The sequence below is a fragment of the Eptatretus burgeri genome, chromosome 11 (assembly GCF_056783735.1).
Source record: "Eptatretus burgeri isolate ZD-2024b chromosome 11, Ebu_testis_v1, whole genome shotgun sequence".
Taxonomy (NCBI): Eukaryota; Metazoa; Chordata; class Myxini; order Myxiniformes; family Myxinidae; genus Eptatretus; species Eptatretus burgeri.
Window position 1 is genome coordinate 16,412,335 of NC_140971.1, and position 19,278 is coordinate 16,431,612.

A 19,278-nucleotide genomic window follows, 5' to 3' on the forward strand; every position below is an offset into this window, starting at 1 on the left:
ATCCTGATAGGAGGTGACGCGTTTAACCTTCTGTTTCCACCTTGCAGAGCCTAATAACATTTCTGATTTTGAATCACTCGCAACATTCTTCTTAAAGTCATTCTGTGCAGTGTCTTTGGCATTTTATTATGATTCATTCTCCATCACAGATGAGTTGGACATCTTCTCTAGCCATTCCAATGAGCCTTCTTTGTTTATGCCTCCAATCTGTCCAATGTTATTTGATATATCTCTGCTCTTTTATCGTTTTCTCCCAGTTGCTGGTGTACATTTATTGATATTTGTTATATATTTTTCTTTTTGTCTTCTTTTTGTGATAATTTTGTACACATTGTGTCACTTCATTCCTACTGTCATAGAGTCATAAAAATGGTACTATTGGAAGGGTATAGCAATATATTAACTTAATTGGGGGAACAAAAATTTCAAAGTTGTAAAAGGGTGTGTTTGTTTAATTACAAATATGCCTTTTAACATGAATAGAGCTTAGTACAGTGGTTCCAACAGTACCATTTTTATTATTCTACTAGCAAATACCCATCTGTCACTTCGCTGATGGAACACTGAGAGGGGGTGGGGGGAGACTGAGGAGATAGAGGGGGGAAAGAGAGAGGAGATATAGAGGGGGGAAAGAGAGAGTAGAGATAGAAGGGGAAAGAGAGAGGGAGATAGATGGGGAAAAGAGAGAGGAGATAGAGGGGGAAAGAGAGAGGAGATAGAGGGGGGGAAAAAGAGAGGAGATAGAGGGGGAAAGAGAAGAGATAGAAGGGGGAAAGTGGAGATGAGGCTTGGAAGGGGGAAAGAGAGGAGATAGAAGGGGGAAAGAGAGGAGATAGAAGGGGGGGGAAAAGAGAGGAGATAGAGGGGGAAAAAGAGAGGGAGACAGAAGGGGAAAGAGAAAGGAGATAGAGGGGGCGAAAGAGAAAGGAGATATAGGGGGGAAAGAGAAGGGAGATAGAGGGGGAAATAGAGAGAAGATAGAGGGGGGAAAGAGAGAAGAGATAGAGGGGGGGAAGAGAGAGGAGATAGAGGGGGGAAAGAGAGAGGAGATAGAGGGGGAAAGAGAGAGGAGATAGAGGGGGAAAGAGAGAGGAGGGAGGGGAGTGCAGAGGGAGGGAGGAAGTGAGGAAGGGAGGGGGGAGGAGGAAGACAGTGTGAGGTGGAGAGGAAGGGAAAGTGCGAGACGTGTGGTGGAGCGTTAATTGCGTATTCATACTGTCTCATAAACAAAATTATTCTGGGCATAGAATAACAGTGAAGATGGAAAACAAAATAATGTCTGGAATTCCATTTTCGACAGCTCATACTATGCAAGTACCTCCATCTCCATTTTAAGTACCAGGTCAGGGTATGGGAGCATGTGCCAGAACAGGGCACATCGCCAAGCGTCCACTTTCCGCCAGTACTCCAGGGCCTCCGTCTGGCCATCCCCTCAGGCAGATGCCAGGCCCATCCCCCATCTCCTTGAGACGATGGTCAACTCCTGCTGCAACCACGAGGGCACGTGGTCGGCACCACTTGGCCTCCTCTCCACTCATGAGACTCCCTCGCTGGGAGAGAATCTGGTGAGCAGGACTCAGCGTCAGGGAAAATCGAGCCACATGTCCATACAGCCGCAACTGACGCTCACGGACTATGCAGGTAACAAATCTCATCCGAGTCTCTTCTCAGCAACCGCTCGTTGGACACAAAATCCGACTGAAGCGATAGCCAAGGATTCTCCGAAGAGACCTGGTACCAAAGGAATTAAGTCTCTTTGGGTCTCAGATCCTTGGTCAGAGTCCAAGTCTCGCATCCATAGAGCAAGACTGGAAGTACCAAGGACCAGAAGACTCTCGGACTTTCGTCTTTCCTGCACAGTGTACTAACACCAGTACCACACTCCATGATCCAGTGAATCCATGACTCCCTCTAGGCCCGACCCAGACGTGTATTGACCTCTAACTCACAGCCAGCAGAGACACGAATATCACTGCCAAGGTAAGTGAATCTCTCCACGACCTCAACTGATTCCTCACCACAAACAGACACAGGACAGGACAGCAGCATCCAGAAGATGTCACCGCAAAGCCTGGATCTTAGTTTTGACCCAAGAAATCCCAGTGAATCCCAGCGGCTCCGACTCCTCATTCAGCACTCCTCGAGCGCCCCCCAAAGGATATCTAAAGTCTCTCGCAGAGATGACTGCATCATCTGCAAAATCAAGGTCCGAGATCTCTCTGACATTCCCAAACGATGCACCGCAGCTTGATCTCTCCGACATCCTCCCTAAAATCCAGTCCATACAAGTGCTTCGAAAAGTGTGGGGGCCAGTGCACACCCCTGACAAACTCCAGTAACAACTGGAAATAAGTCAGAGATGGTACCACCACACTTCCAGCAGCACTCTCAGTACCAGAGTAGGAGTCTCAGACATCAGATCGATCAGTTTTGGGTGGCACCCCACGAAGTGGAATTCCTCTGGAGAGAAAACAAACACTGCTCGGACATGTCCGGAGATAAACAAAGTCCAGAGAGTTTTCAGAGAGAATATGTTAGCTTTGTAATTTTTCGGGAATCGGCAGGTTGGAGTCGGTGTGATTACCGACTACAGTATGTACTTGTAAAAAACCCAGAAACTTTGAGTAGCTTTCACCGAAAAAACGATGTTAGCATTTGATATAGATCCTATCAGGGAGATGTTCACAAATATTAATCTTTATAAACAGCTACGTGTGGTGGGTGGGAAAAAAATTGGCTCAGTAATTTCAGGAAAATACGTTAATATGGCAAACGGCTCAAAAATCCTGTTATCAAACATATTTTGCTTTGTAACTCACAAATATAGTTTCGTTTCAGAGATTCTCTCAGATAACCTCTTGTAGAAAGCAAATCCGATAACCAAAATGCTTTATAAACAGGCGCGAGAAAGACAAAAGAAAACCTGATAGAACCTTCCATAAGATATGGGATGAAACTTTTCCACTACGGCAACCCGTGAACAGTAGTGGCATGGCATGTCCACACATCCGCCAAGAGTCAGTGCAGTAGATCCAAAAGCTACCCATATGTACCATGTTGTTGTGTGCTGTATAGTGTGTATACGTACCTCAACCTTATAGTTACGTGTCGACTGTACACATCCCGATTGGACAGACAGGAACTGTACCGCCGATTTCAACTGATACGAACTGTAGAGTTTTTGGTAAGTGGCTTTCAAGCATCTCAAGCAAGCACTCCAATGGAACGCTTGGCTTGGCAAGCAATTACCAATTGCCATCGATACAACTATGCACCTGGAAACGCCCAAGCAATGCCCGAATTGGATGCAAATCAACCTACCTTTTTGGGGAGTCAGGAACTGTTGATACTTTCAAATCTGGGAGCCTTACATATTTGTAATTCTGCTTAGTTTAAGTTTTTCTCTTCGATTATTTCGGTATGCACAAATTAAATAAAGCCACAAACATCTGGCATTGCCACAAGTGTTTATAAGCATTGCAAATATACCCAGCGATTCGTAGCTATGCAGATGAACAGGCATTCGATAATATGAGTGAGGAAAGTGAAAAAAACATTATTGTTAAGGAAATCGCGTTGCGCCTGTTCCAAGTCAAGTCATGTGTTGAGCAGGCTGTGCAAAAAACATGGCGGCTTCAGATCCCCAGTTTGGTAAGGTTACCCAGGAAACGCATTAAGACCGCAGACAGCCAGGTGGGCCGAGGATCACTCCTGATGAAGGTGATATAATTAAATAAGCCAGTTAATTATCTTCAAAATGGGTGTTTAATGTTTACATCCCAAACACTCAATTTTCACTCTTGCACTTCCTTGAAGTTTTCTTAATATGCATGCAAAGTGTCAGGCTGCTATGTTTCATGGTTTTGGAGTTATGGTGGACACACACACACACACACACACACACACACACACACACACACACACACACACACACACACAACATTTATTAATATAGATGACAGCAGGGAGCCTTTAGAATAAAGCAAATAAAACTAGTTATATATGGTAGCATACTTCTCAAAAAGCAATAGAATACTGGAGAGATCATAGAATATGATACCTGCATGCATTGCTTTAAGTAATGTACTTTCCCACTTCAATCAAAAAAAATTCATTATTTTAAAGATCGTTAAAAAAATTTCCAGAAGTTTGAAGGTGCTTAACTGAGGCAGTCTTATACATCACCCTATATATCACTACCTTGTTTAACATATTGTTATCCAAGTACTGCAAAACTGGAGGGTTTTTGAAAGTGCTAAGAAGGCGTATTTGTGTCCTACGGTGTTCACAAGTACCGTAAATAATTCAACTTCAATAAAACAAAGAGTGTAAAAGTCAAATAAATAAAATGGATTCCAGAATTTCACCGCCTCTGGTAAAAAAGTATATTTACAAAAAACTGTGTATGTCTCATACATCACCCTATCTAACATGTTACATTAGTTCTTCGTGCCCGTTTGTGTCCTTTATGACATCCTTAAAACAGTATGTTTCCTGTTTGAAATGATTTTCAATTTTGTTTGATTTCCAGACAGGCAGACAGAGGAAAAAAACGTTATTCCTCAGTCTTCTCCTCCGCATGTGTGATCGTGAGGAATTCAGAGACAAAGTTCCGTTAAAGGCAAACTTGTCTTCTCCGATTCATCTTCAAACTATAACATTCAATTGAAATGAAGTTGTTCCTCGATCATAAACTGACGCTTGTGGAAAGACGGAGAGACGAATGGATGGACATGAATCAATTGCTTAACTCCACTTTTCACTTTGTGTACAGAGGGTAAATCTATAAAACTACATGCAAGGAAAGCACAAAAACAACAACAACCACAACAACATGTAATTAAAGATACTTGTTTTTTCTCTAAAATGTTTTACTTCATTTTACATCCTCAGAGATTCACAGATAGGCATGCAATATGCTTGTGAAGTACAACATGCTGTCTTGATTTTAAGAAGTCAGTGAAGCGACAGGTCTTATATGCTAATATACTTAGAAAGGAGAAGAAAATAAACAAATAAACAAATAAATGGGCAAAAGAAAGAAGGAAGTGAAAAGAAAAGGAATGAACATCCCGTTTACCTGGCCAAAGCCCACCCTTCCTGGGTCAGAAGTGTATCTATGCTAGTAACCATTTTATTAATCATGTGCATGTACATCATATATTACTAACCATGTGTATCTGGATTACTAACATTGTATATCTATATTACGAAAGTTTTACTTACCACATGTGTATCGACTATCTACGTGGGGAAATCAAAAGTAAAGGGAATTTTCTTTTTAAAATATATTTTAAAAGCCCCCTTTACTTTTTCATTTACTCCTCATATATTACTACAAGTTTTACTTAATGTATATATCGATATTACAAACTGTTTGACTAACCCTGTGTATGCATTTTACTAACTGTGTGTAACCATATAACTTATTTACTAACCCTTAAAAAACAAGTTTAAAAAAAAAAAAGACGTAAAATGTCAAGGCCCCCATTGTTTTAGTAATTTTGTTGTACGGAGTTAAAGGGCGTAGCCCATATGTACAACTAAAATAGCCGCCTGTCTACCAGTCAGCCATCTTTGATCAGATCGCAAAATAAAGTGAGGTGGATGTGAATGCCTGTCATGTAATGTGCTTGTGCCAAGTTTGAACAAAATCGAGCCATGCATGTCTGATAAATGGTTGGGGACACATTTAAGTCATAAAATGGCCGCCAGTCGGCCATCTTGGATCTGATGTCAAAAAAGAATGATGTACTTATATAAGCCATCATTCATTATCTGTGTGCCAAGTTCGAACAAGATCGGTAAATGCATGTCCGAGAAATGGTTGAGGATGTGGTCAACATCGGGTTTCTTTACAACTTAAATGGCCGCCAGTCGGCCATCTTTGATCGCATCACGAACCAAAATGATGTGCATATGTATACCATCACTTGTTGTCTTTTTTGTCATTTTATTAAGTATGAATAAAATCAGTCCATACATATCCGAAATATGGTTGCGACACATGAAAATCGAGACCAAATCCACAAGACGCATTTTGGACTAAATCAAATGGGGGCCAAAGTCAGTGGCCCCTCTGTTTTTTTTATGCCTCTCCTCCAATATAGCTCCTTCTGCTCTCTCAGCCCTCAGAACCTCCCCATCTCCTCAAGGATGCATGTTTTTTTCACTTGTTAAACTCCTAAAATCCAGGCTTTCCACCCACCTCCACTCTTAGGATCCTCTTTTCTCCCATTTGTGCAACTGCCTTTCTGAGACAGCCCAATCACACGATTCCCTCCAGAGCTCCAAGCAAGTAGATCATGACCATCTGGTCATCAAGCATCTGTACCACCATTAACCCTCCTTGTAAGTTACTGTTTCCTCCTCTCCTCTATCTCTGTTTGTTCATTCCCTTGCTTGTGTCCGTCCAACTGTAGCCCCCTCCCCATCCTGCACTATTATCAGTATATTGCTGCCTTAATCTCAAATGACCTTGCTCCTCTGTAAGCCTCGACTTTGTACACAAAAATGCGACCTGAGCAGTGTGTTCAGTTCGGTTAGAGATCAAAACCTCAGAACAAGGAAATTGTCATTTAAATTAATCCAAACACAAAATTTACATTTATGCACTACCTTGGAGATCCCTTAGTATGCAGGCAAAGACTGGGTGTGGCCCCTCGGTTTCATGGTTTTGAAGGAGTCACGCGCGCACACACACGCACACACGCACACACGCACACACGCACACACGCACACACGCACACACGCACACACACACACACGCACACACACACTCGTATAGATTCAATCAGAGACACTTGGAAATTGCATATCAACACTGAAATAGCAGTCTTTCTTTCAACCTACAGAATAAAGCTCTTGATTTCAAGATAAAATCACTATGTGGTCAATGTTTGTTAAACCACGACACCTTTCTTACGAGGCTGGCTGGGCGATGGTTGGCCTCGCTATGGAAACCAGTGCGTGGCCATCAAGAAAAGCAGTTGTGGTGTGTAATCAGCTCCAACATGAACAGGAAACATGGGCTAACTCACAGGATAACTAATTGGCATTTACCTATCCTTCCGATCATTTTAACCATTTCCACCATGTTGACTTCAGATTCTTATCCAACCCCTTCCCACACTCAGAAAACAACATTCACAAAAATAAACCATAATTAGAAATCTGAGTCACTGTAATTAGATTACAGGCCTTAAAAATGAGCAATTGTAACTAATGAAAGCATATAATTATTATTATTATAATTATTTTCAGTGGATCTCTAACAAGGGCCTTTTTCAAGACTGTGCGTTGACATCATGCCAAATTATTTTCCAAATAGTACATTTACAATAAAAAGAAGAGGAAATGGATAAGGAAAGAAGAGGGAGTGAATGAGTGTATGTATGTATGTATGTATGTATGTATGTATGTATGTATGTATGTATGTATGTATGTATGTATGTATGCTGAAAACGCAAAAGAAACTTACCACTTGTTTGAAATGTAAAAAATTGTAACAGTTGAAAATAAAATAAACCAACAATTGCTAGTTGAAACATTGGCATTTTATTGATGACATGTCAAGTTTATGACCAAGATACACCATCTCATAAGTTTGTTCTACAGTACAGAATAGCACAGGGTGCAATGTCAGTCCCCTTTTCAATAGCGTGTGTGGCCACCATTGTTTTGGATACAGGCAGTGCGTCGTTTGGCGCATACTGCCTACCAGTCTTTGGATGGTTTGCTGCTGGATTCTGTCCCACTCAGTCCTCAATGTGTGAAGCAGCTCTGCCCGTGTCCTGGCCCTGCCAACTACGCATCTCCCAAGCTCATCCCACAGGTGCTCTATGGGATTCAGGTCAGGGGAGAGCGCAGGCCACTGCATGGTGTTGATGTTCTCGCCTTGGAGAAATGCAGTGGTAAAGCGAGCAGCATGGGGACGAGCGTTGTCATGCTGAAAGGTTCTCGTGGCATGTTGATTGAAATGCCCATTTTGCACTGGCCTTTTAAAAGCCAATATCAAGACATCACGTGCAGCTCATTAAAATCATCCCGTACCCAATGGCTAATCACTGACAGTCAAAACGGCTGTTCAACAGCTGTGCTATGAAGTGACAACTGAAGGTTCAAGTGACCATCCGTGACCTTTTTTGTCTGACAGTGAGGACACTATTGTCCACAAATAAGTTCACACATTTACTACACGCAGTGTTATTGTTGATATTTAAAGGTTTAAAAGGTGGTAAGTTTCTTTTGCGTTTCAGTATATGTATGTTGTTGTTCTTCTTTCTTTCGGCTGCTCCCGTTAGGTCGCCACAGCGGATCATCCGTTATGATCCGCATACTGATTTGGAACAGATTTTACGCCGGATGCCCTTCCTGACGCAACCCTGGTCGCCTCTTACGACACAGGGATAAGGATTGGGTTTTGCCACGATTCCGGGCTGCCCTACACCCTCTCATAGCGCGGCTCAGCGCAGAGCTCCCATCCTCAAGCGATCCTCCAACCCAAGCCTCCGAGTCGCCGGATTACAGGTGCACGCCACTACGCCCGGTTGTATGTATGTATGTATGTATGTATGTATGTATGTATGTATGTATGTATATATATATATATATATATATATATATATATATATAATGTATGTATATATAAAAATGAGTAAAAAGAAGACTCACCAATAAATTCAGGTGTGCCAAGAATGTGGCGAAACTCGACACCCTCTTTGATGATATGTGCCAGCCCAAAGTCGATAAGCTTAATATAGGGGTTTGGGACGTGTCTGTCAAGTAGCATGACGTTCTCAGGCTGAAGGGGTCAACAGTGGAAGCAAAAATACATCCGAGTCGTTTGTATTTGGAAACATCACTGACAAGTTGACTGGATTTACGATATTCTGACAAAGCAAACTATAGTTTCTCCTGAAGAAAGCTGACATTCAGAAAATAAATATATAGTTTTTAAAAATCAAAAACACAAGCTAAAGCTGTAGCAACCCAACAATGGACAACACATTTTCTCTCTAATATCATTGACAAAAGCAAACACAATCTTATATCATACTAGCAGGGGTACCCGGCATTGACTGGTGCTGTTCTAATCCTGGTGGCATTTTGAAGAAATCAAATTTTGTTTTTTTCTATTTTTTGTGGGTGCCTAAAACACTGCCCTACACCCACGAAGGAATGAGCTCAGGGATCATTTAATATTACCTTTCACATAGCGACAAAGACCGATTAGATTAAAAATAAATTAAAAAATAAATAAATAATTCCAACTTCATTTTTTTTAATTGCATTGTTTTTAGTAAAAGAAGAAAACCTGGCACTCACTGATGAATCTCTGAGAATTTGATGAAGATCTGTTTGGCCATCTCCAAGAAAAATGGTGGCGGGCGCACACGCACGCATGGGCACGCACACACACACGCACACACCTCTTTCTAGTCTTATAGATGAGTCGAGTGACTAAGTTTTATTTCGTTTGAAGCAACAGCAATGAAATATGACCGGCAAAGCTGACTACGTGGTGTTGTCTCATCTGTTAGCCATGAGAAAATAAATGAGCAAATAAAAAAAAAATTCAGAGGCAGGGACTAATTTATGGAACACGGGTGTTAATGCAGATTATTTCACGATGAGATGCACACCATTGTTTTAAAAACATAGTGTGGGAAAAATACCCTCGTTTCATAAAAGTCACTGCAGTTGCTGAAATGCAAACTCCGCAAAATGCTGACAATCCATTAACAATGTGATTATTATTTCATATGAAGCCTGTGGCTGCTGGTTGCATCATTGCAAAGGGGGTGGCTGTGTCCTTGATGCAGTGCCCCATTTTCAGGACGCTGATACTCATTTTGCCGACCTCGGAAGGATGACAGGCCGAGTCGACCCACCTGGTGTTATTTACTGATACAACAGTGGCTCGATAAGCCTGGTGTTGGCTTCGTGGTTAGGGTGGCGGCTTGGGATCCTCGGGTCCTGAGTTCAAACCCCGTTGGCTGCTGAATTAATACACCAGGGGGTTGACTCAACCTGTCATCATTCCAAGGTCAGCAAAATGAGTAGCAGTGCACTGGTACAGGAGATAGCTACCCAGCAGCCAGGCTGTCATACACACGAAGAAGTTGCGTGAGGAGCATTGATGGACAGCAATCTTCAAGTCATGCCACAGATTTTCGATTGGATTTATGTTGGGGCTTTGACTGGGCCATTCAAGGACATTTATCTTTTTGTTCCTTAGCCAGTCCAGTGTAGCTTTGGCTGTGTGCTTCAGGTCATTGTTATGCTGAAAGGTGAATTTCCATCCCAATTTCAGCTTTCTTGCGGAGGGCAGCAGGTTTTCCTCTCGGATTTTTCTCTATTTTGCTCCACCCATTTTCCCTTCTATCCTGAAAAGTGCCCCAGTCCCTGCTGATGAGAAACATCCCCAGAACATAATGCTGCCACCACCATGCTTCACAGTGGGGAAGGTGTTCTTTGGGTAATGTGCTGTGTTCGATTTGTGCCAAACATAACGTTTTGCATTTTGGCCAAAAAGTTCCATCTTGATTTCGTCAGACCACAAAACTCTATGCCACAAGGCGTAAAGAATCTCTGGAGTGTTTTTTTGCATACCTCAAACGAGACTCAAGGAGGGCTTTTTTGAGTCATGGTTTCCTTCTTGCCACCCTACCATACAGGTCAGACTTGTGGAGTGCTTGGGATATTGTTTTCACAGGCACACAGTGACAAGTCTTTGCCATTAAAGCATGTAGCTCTTTCAAAATTGCCATTGGCCTCTTGGTGGCCTCTCTAATCGGTCTCCTCCTCACTTGGTCATCCAGTTTGGAGGGACAGCCTGTTCTAGGCAGGGTCTTGGTGATACCATATGCCTTCCACTTCTTTATGATTGTCTTCACTGTACTCCAAGGGATATTCAAGGTCTTTGAAATATTTTTATCCCCATCCCCTGATCTGTGCCTTTCCACAACTTTATCCCGGAGGTCTTTTGAAAGCTCCTTGGTTCTCATGGTTGAGTATTTGCTATGAAATGCACTACCCAGTGGAGGAAACCTACAGGAACAGCTGATTTTATTCTGAAATAATCAGAATCACTACAATTTAACACAGGTGGAGGCCAATTAACTTGATGTGTGATTTTGAAGGTGATTGGTTACTTCGGAGATCGTTATTGATTGCTATTATAAGGGGGGTAGACACTTATCCAACCAAGATATTGTCGTTTTGTGTTTTTACATAATTTTCTGAAATTTGTAGAATTTGTTTTTTTTACTTGGAAGTTGTGGGTTACGTTGTCTAAATAAAGGTGGAAAAAAGTCTGATTTAATGCATTTTAATTCCAGGCTATAAGGCAACAAAAGGTGAAATTTTTGAAAGGGGATGGAGATTTTCTATAGGCACTGTATATATACACAGGAAGGGGACAAAATATGGAAACACCTGGGTAAATGAGGGACACCAAACAATGGCTTCCACACAGGTGTGACCCATGTGTTAATTAAGCAAATAACATCACAAGTGTTGAGTCACGTATAAAAATGCTGCATAGGCTGGGTTGTCTATAATTATGGGTAGCATGGCTACAAGAGGAGACACTCCCCCCCCTCCCCACCAATGTCCCCATCCACAGAGCACGTGTGGTCACCCAATAGTTTGATGAGCATGACACTGATGTTGTCCATATGTCATGGCCTTCTTAGTCACCAGATCTGAACCTAATCGAGCATTTACGGGATATTCTGGAATGACGCCTGAGACAGTGTTTTCCACCTCCATCAATCTGGTGTGAGTCGATTGATATTCTCATGGAAGAATGGTGTCGCGTCCCTCCTGCAGAATTCCAGATGCTGGCGAATTCTATGCCACAATGCATACAGCCCGTATTGGCCACATGCGGTGCCTCAACACCCTATGAAGTGACTTTACATTTGTTTTTCAAATTATTTGTCCACTACGTGTGTGTGTATTTTGTTATGTTTGGGGGGGGGATTATATATTCCCATAGAGTAGGTAGGAGCGTATGGAGTCGCATGTTACGTGTATGATATGAGTTGTTTGCCATCTCGATGTCTAAGTCGGGAAACGTTAGCTTAGGAATTGTCCTGTTTGAAAGTGCACCATAAATGGGGTGGTGCGTCGTAATACTTAGTTAATGATTATGGTTTAGGGAATTGTGCATATAACCTCGAAGTCAACCTCGACCAGGGGGGAGGGGGGTCTGGTGTGTGGTGTTCCCTTTCCCCCGTTGTTGACTGAGTCTGGTGTGTGGTGCCATTATTTTTTTTATTCCCATCGTACATAATTCATTATTATCGATTCTGTATTCCCCCTTTCTTCCCTCCTAACCTGCCGTCAGATTCCTTTTGTCGGGTCAATCTTCCCCTGGTTCTTTTTATTGTGGTTCGGGAAACAAACCTGTTGATTTTGAAAGCTTTAATGTTTTCGTGGTTCCCCTCCTCCTCACGAGGACCCGGCGGGTTGTCCGCCATTAATTCGGACGTTTCCACAGCAGTTAAACCGTTCGGGACATCGTGGGATTTTACCCTCTCGACGTTAGTTGAGCCGTAAACACTACAATGTGTGTATGTGTATGTATTTGTGTATATATATATATATATATATATATATATATATATATATACATATATATATATATATACATATATATATATATATATATATATATATATATATATATATATATATATATATATATATATATATATATATATATATACTGTACATATAAACATACACGCACAATTTCAAAAGAAAAGTCTAGATCAAACTTGAAGCAGTCTCCCAAAACATGATAAATTATAAGAATATTTTCCATGCTTCAGTTAATGATTGCCCTTTCACTCTTTCGCCCAATTTCAAATTCCTTTGACTTTCCACAATCACGAAACATGCAAAATAAACGACTGCCTTCAAATTCAATCTTGTGATGCAAGCTGGATTTGGTCCAGCAAGCAGAAATCCCGGCAAATGTTCGTATCGTTCCATCACCGAATTAGTTCAATCAAAACATTAACATTAATTCTCGACATTGTGTAAACGAGAATGACTAGAGCCAGTTCCCTCCTGCAAGGCATAATTCTAATAATGTGAAAACCAAACCACCACCACCAATATCGGCTCACCTTAAGATCAAAATGTGCGATGCTTTTTGCGTGCAGATAGCCAACACTATTTAGCATTTGCTTTATGAACTCGGTCGCTTCCTCTTCGCTCAAAGCATCTTTTTCTGCCAGAAAGTCAAAAAGCTCCCCTCCAGATACCCTAAAAATGGAGTGCACAACCAAAATCACAAAGTGACAATCGTTCACTACAAACATGCTGTGATGGCTAAAAAAAATATACGTGAGAATTCGCACGTGATTTCTGGGCCTCGCTCGCATGATAAGAGCCCATGATAGGAAAGAAAATGAGCACAGAATAAAGCTGTCCACATTCAGATCCTTAAGTTTTATTTTTAATCCCCAGGGGTATGTTGTACGCAATCGAAATGAAAAAAAAATATATGAATGTAGACAATGGCTCATTGTTCATGTAAATATATTCCTCTGAATTTTATCAACCTATAAAACGTTTAACACCAAACATGTGTCACAATAATCACGTCTCTTATAGAATTGCAACAATGTTTTTACAGCCGAGGGCAACTGCATCATTCATACATCTTCAGACTTTAAAATCGGGAGAAAAATTACATTTCGATTCATATTCCTGTACGCACACTCGCCTCTTAGCCATCCAGCCTGGGTTTGAATCCCGAACCAGCTATTAACAATAATCCCGGTGTTTCACAGGCAGGGTCATTCATCAATGTTTGTGCCGTCCCTCAGACGGACGTTAAAACTGGACGTCCCATCTGCTGACGTTAGTTGGTGGACGTTAAAGATCCCACGTTGTCTTTCGTGAGGATGAGGCGAGCTCTGAACCGGGCCAAATAATTCAAATCAATTTTGTGATAAATTTGCTTTCAAAATGTATCTTTGCGATTTGACGTGACTGCACAGCTAACGAGGGAGTACTTGAACACTGCATGCAAGGTCAAAAACCGTGCCGTAACACGTCGTGCGACAGATTCATTTCCATTCGAATCCACCGCAGTTCTGCTATCACACACAAACCCTCTGAGCGTGGCCATTTAATTAAAAACCAGAAGGATGCACCACCTGGAAATGCCATCACATCCTCGGGTCAACGGATGGTCAACAATTCATAAGCGCTTGCTACATCGCTTTGCACATGTTTGAACTTCCCAGAAATACTGGACACTCTAATGATCTGGTGACTATAATATAACATTCATTTTCTTACGTATTGGGCATTTGAGCAAGATGGAAACGAGTTATTCAAAATGATCTCTCAAAGAGAAGTTCTTGTTCCTCCAATGGCAATAATCTAAAGCAATGGTTATGTCAACACAGCCAAAGAATATGCAGTTATTGTTCCCATTTTAAAGGTGTTCATGAAACAGTAAATTGTTGAAATGTCGCTAACATTTTAAATAAATCACGAGATGGTTTAACATTTCTAAAATATTTTTATTAATGGATTGAGGAATTGAATTATGACATTATTGTGAGACAACACTCAGACCTCATCATAGAACTGCCCAAGTTACCATTCTAACACAAAACCTGTATTGTATGGCCATTTAAGACTATTTAACAGTCGCTGGAATAACAGCACGATGTCATGATGCAAAATAATGGAAACCAAACAAAAAAACAACGAGAGAGCTCATAGAACACCTCACCTTGTGCAGTGTTCAAGTCTAATCAAATTGAAATAAAATAATGATGTTAAAGGTTGCATAAAAAATAAATCCTGGAAGTTTAGAGCCACTGATTCAGTGTCTTAAAATACTACTAAACGGAAGGCTTTTGAAAGTGGTGAAAAGGTGATTTGTGTTCTACGGTGTTCAAGTATATAATTAAATTGAAATTAAGTCAAGATTTTAAAGGTAGTAGAAAAAAGAAAATCTGGAAGTTTACCGCTATAGATGCTATAGATACCACTCGATTGTAAAATGATGTTTGCAGACAGACAGACACATAGAAGTGAACCAACTGCTTAACCCCACTTTGCGCTTTACATGCACGGGGGAAAACAATTTTTTTGCCAGCTTCGTCAAAGACCTAATGAAAATTATTATGGAATCCAACACAAGAGGTATATTTCAGAATGAGCAGGTATACCTGTGTATACCTCCAAGGACAGGTAACTGGATGGTACGGGATTGAATCGGATGGGAGGCCCACAGTATAACAACAAAAATAACAATCTCATGACGAAGGAAATTAAAGAAAATAACTAGAATGGCACTCAGTGGAGTGCATACCTCCTTCAGGCTTTAGCCCTGCCCTCTGTTTACGTTTCCTAGTGACAGGGCGGATCTGCAATCTCTCAATGATGAAGAATCACTTAAAAAAAATTTAAAAAAAATTCTCACAACCCGATCTTAACAAAAAACAAATCAATTCTTCCTTGTCATACACCCAACCTGTCCAGAAAATTTTGTCTGAATCTATCCACAACTTTTTGAAATATCATGTTATATATATATATAGTTTTAGCACAATCTGTCAATGGTAAAGAATAATGTAAAATAAATAAATTAAATTAAATTATTGCATCCCGATCTGGATCTTTAGCAAAATCTAATCAATCCGGCCTTGTCACACACCAAAAACCTGTCCACCAAATTTCTTCCGAATCTGTCCACAACTTTTTGAAATATCATGCTGTATATCATTTCTGGCGCAATCTCTCAATGGTGAAGAATCACTTTGAAATTTAAAAACAAAATTCTCGCATCCGGATCTTTTGCAAAATCTAATCAATTCATCCTTACCAGGCAAAAATAGCATTTATTTTCCTGTCGTAATTCTCTGCAGACTACTGCAGTAGGACCTGTTACCAACTGTAGTATGAAAGTACAACTCTCATATACTACAGTTCGAATTGTAACATTTTGCCTTGGTTGTCACACACGCAACCTGTCCACCAAATTTTGTCCAAATCGTTCCACAATTTTTGAGACAAACAGACAGACAAACAACAACAGTCAGACAGACAGGGGTGAAAACTTAACCTCAGTCAACCTTCGGTGATGGAGGTAACAACGAAATCAGTTGTAGGTGAATAAAAATAAAAATAAAAACCTTTTGTTTCATTGGCATCTCACACACGATATGCTACACAGTTTGCCACATGTCACAACAAGCAGCAATAATGTCAGCTTATGAAAATATCCCATTGAGAAACATGATGGAAGCAAGACTAATGTTCACAGCTGTGAAATTCCGATAATCATTCAAAAAAGATGACAATTTAAATAGTCCGATTTTATCAGATGCGAGTTGGAAAGTGAACCAAAAGAAATTAAGAAAAGGTAGTAAGAGGGAGATGTTGGAGGAGGTAAGTAAGGATAACGGAATTGAAGATAAAAATAGAGCGAAGAAATTGGAGGAGTATGAATTGCACAAACCGAAAATATGGCCCGGTGCATCATCGACAATGCTATCATACATATAGCAACTCCAGATAAACTTTGATTTCTCAAAAAGTGTGGCAAATCTAAGTGTGACCCTCTTATCTCATTCATGCAGTTAAAGGAGATGTTAATCTTTACCTAAGGAGGTTCCCAGATCAGGCATGCATGCACAAACTCCAAATTGTAAATACATTCAATGAACCACTCTACTGATGATCCGTGGCAAAAACCCAACTAGCTATCTACAAGTCTGTGTTTGATACAGGCCAACAGGTTTTTGCAGTTACGGTAAAATATTTGGGTTTGTAACCCATCATATTAGCTCTGCGTGTAACCTCTTTTTTTTCCCCACCTGTGGAACCAACTTCTTCCATCTCGTTCTTCCTCCAAGTCTTCAAGACAGCTGTTCACCACCATCTCAGATCATCCCCAATCCAAAACCATGATCTTTTCTGCACCCTTTCAAGCACCTTCCTCCCCATAAAAATGTATTTGCTTCTATATCAATCTTAACCACCCCCTGCATTCTTCCCTCGCCGTTATCCTTATGCACTCATCTTTTGTTTGTTCGTCTCCATTTATTTTTCTCCCTCGGCACTGTTGGCATTGTCCCTTTCCCTTTCTGTTGTTCCTTTTGTTATGTTGCATCCTGATCCGCTCTGCGTCCTAGCTCTTCCACGAGCCTTGACTCTACATACAAAAATACCCAAAATAATGTGAATTAAGTAATTATCGAGAAAAAACAAGCCTATTCAATACCTTGCAGCTCAAACACAGGAGTCTGAATTTGATTTTATAATGATGTCCGTCAAATACCCAGGCACAGAAAACCAATAATTTTTCAACGTTTTAAGATTCAATTCCCAGATAACACTCGTCCACGTTCAAAACCAAAGAGCATCTCGTGTCGCAATACAATCATCATGCACCAGGTGCCTGAACACACAAATCCTTCCAGACTCACAGTTCAAGCATCAGCACGATGTCCGTCTCGTTCTCAAACACGTCGTGCAGTGCAATAATGTTGGGGTGTTTGATTTGCCACAGAATGTTCACCTCCCTCTCGATCTCCTCGCGGGGCACCCCACGCTTGTTACTGCGCCCTGACCGACCTTTCTTGATGAACTTGGCAGCGTACTCGAGAGCAGATGCTTTCTCTCGACATCGCTTAACCTCAGCAAAATGGCCTCTGTGAGTGAAGGAATAATAAGGAAGGAAAGGAGAACGTTATATAATTTTCAGAATGTGGCTTTCACATCATCTCAAAAGTTCATCATTCATAAATTATATAAAATTGACATTTGGAAGAAACTTTTTAATACGAAATAACTGTGCAATGCGATTAAAAATACGACTTCATTCTGACCCTAATCATCAATGATCTTAAAGAAAAACAAGGAGCCGATACTCTCGGTGCCCCACATCTTGGGTGGTTTGAGGAATAGATCCGTGTAAATAGGAAAACTAAATCTTGAACGTTTTTTTTGAAATTTCACGTACTCAAGCCAAGGTACCAAAATGGTTGCCATAGCAACATAATTCAGCAAGTCACCACCGTTATCTAAGCAGGCTGAGACAATGTCATGAGGAATAGATAACTGCAATATGAAAGGTAAATGTTCAACGGTTTTTGAAATATCGCACAACACAAAAGTACATGGACAGACGGTCGGTCGGCGGGAGCTCATTTGAATGTCCCCCATGTACGACCTTGTCGGAAGGGCGGGGGACAAAAAACAAAGATATTAAAACTCTTAGTTTGACAACACTGAGTGGGTTCAATTTTCCAATGTCAAGGAGAATGAAACAATGCTCTGTTGGTAAATATATCAGTTTGCCAGGATGTTGTCAAACCAGCCTGGATTCCACCATGGAGATACCAGAAGAAGGTTAAAAAGGACGTTTTATATGGCATTTATAAAATAAGAAGATTCAGTAGCAGTTTAAAACAGAAAAGGAAAGTATCTGCTTTACTTTATACCAGAAAAAAATGCAACTCTTTCCTCAAGATGATCAGTCATAAACAATGTACAACTCTGCTCTATTCAATGTCCAATAATCCCAATTTACTGAGCAAAGTGAAATATTTGTGGCGCGGGTGTGAAAGCTCCCCAGAGAACGTCCGGAGGAGAAAATTGAATTTTCAGCAGGGTACCAGCACACAATGGCCTACTCCTAGAAACGACACCATAGGATTATTTAACATCCACGAATTAACAGTTGTAGAACAGACAGCTGAGAGCAGCACCCATTCAAAACAATAGGCATACTTCATGATGCAATGCCCTGCCTGTAACGTGGTACAGGATTACAAGTTTGGAGTGGTACAGGATTACAAGTTTGGAGTGGTACAGGATTACAAGAACAGCCCTGCCTGTAACGTGGTACAGGATTACAAGTTTGGAGTTGTTCTCATTCCATCGGGAATCAAACTCAGAAAAGACAACTGAGAGACAAGAGGAGGCATCACGGAGCTGTCCCAATAGTCCAATAAGTTAGATGGGTCAGAAAGAAAACATGTAGTGGAATACATGATGGTATATGACTACAGGAGCCTGCATCAAGTAAGGTGAAACTTGCAAATTTTCAAGATTTAAAGTTTTTGATAAAATTGAGGAAATTATTATGCTTTCCTACGATTCATGTTTGACATTCACGTGACATCATATAATCGCTGCAAAGAACACATCAGGAATCCTATTAAGACAGTTAAGCAAATAGTAGCGTGAGAATCTGTAAATAAATAAACGTTGTTGCCAAGGATTACGTCA

The 19,278-nt window shown here is 40.8% G+C and overlaps 1 protein-coding gene across 2 annotated transcripts in view; it reads right to left on the minus strand.

Moving 5' to 3' along the window:
* Positions 1-19,278, minus strand: part of DAPK1 (death associated protein kinase 1) — a 177,418-nt gene that overhangs the window by 83,855 nt on the left and 74,285 nt on the right. For both annotated transcript variants that reach the window (XM_085845357.1, XM_085845358.1), the window contains exons 2-4: positions 17,472-17,696; positions 13,143-13,281; positions 8,674-8,803 (exon numbers count right to left, since the gene is read on the minus strand). In XM_085845357.1, coding sequence (XP_085701483.1) covers positions 8,674-8,803; positions 13,143-13,281; positions 17,472-17,696 — 494 coding nt within the window. The remainder of the gene's footprint in view (positions 1-8,673; positions 8,804-13,142; positions 13,282-17,471; positions 17,697-19,278) is intronic.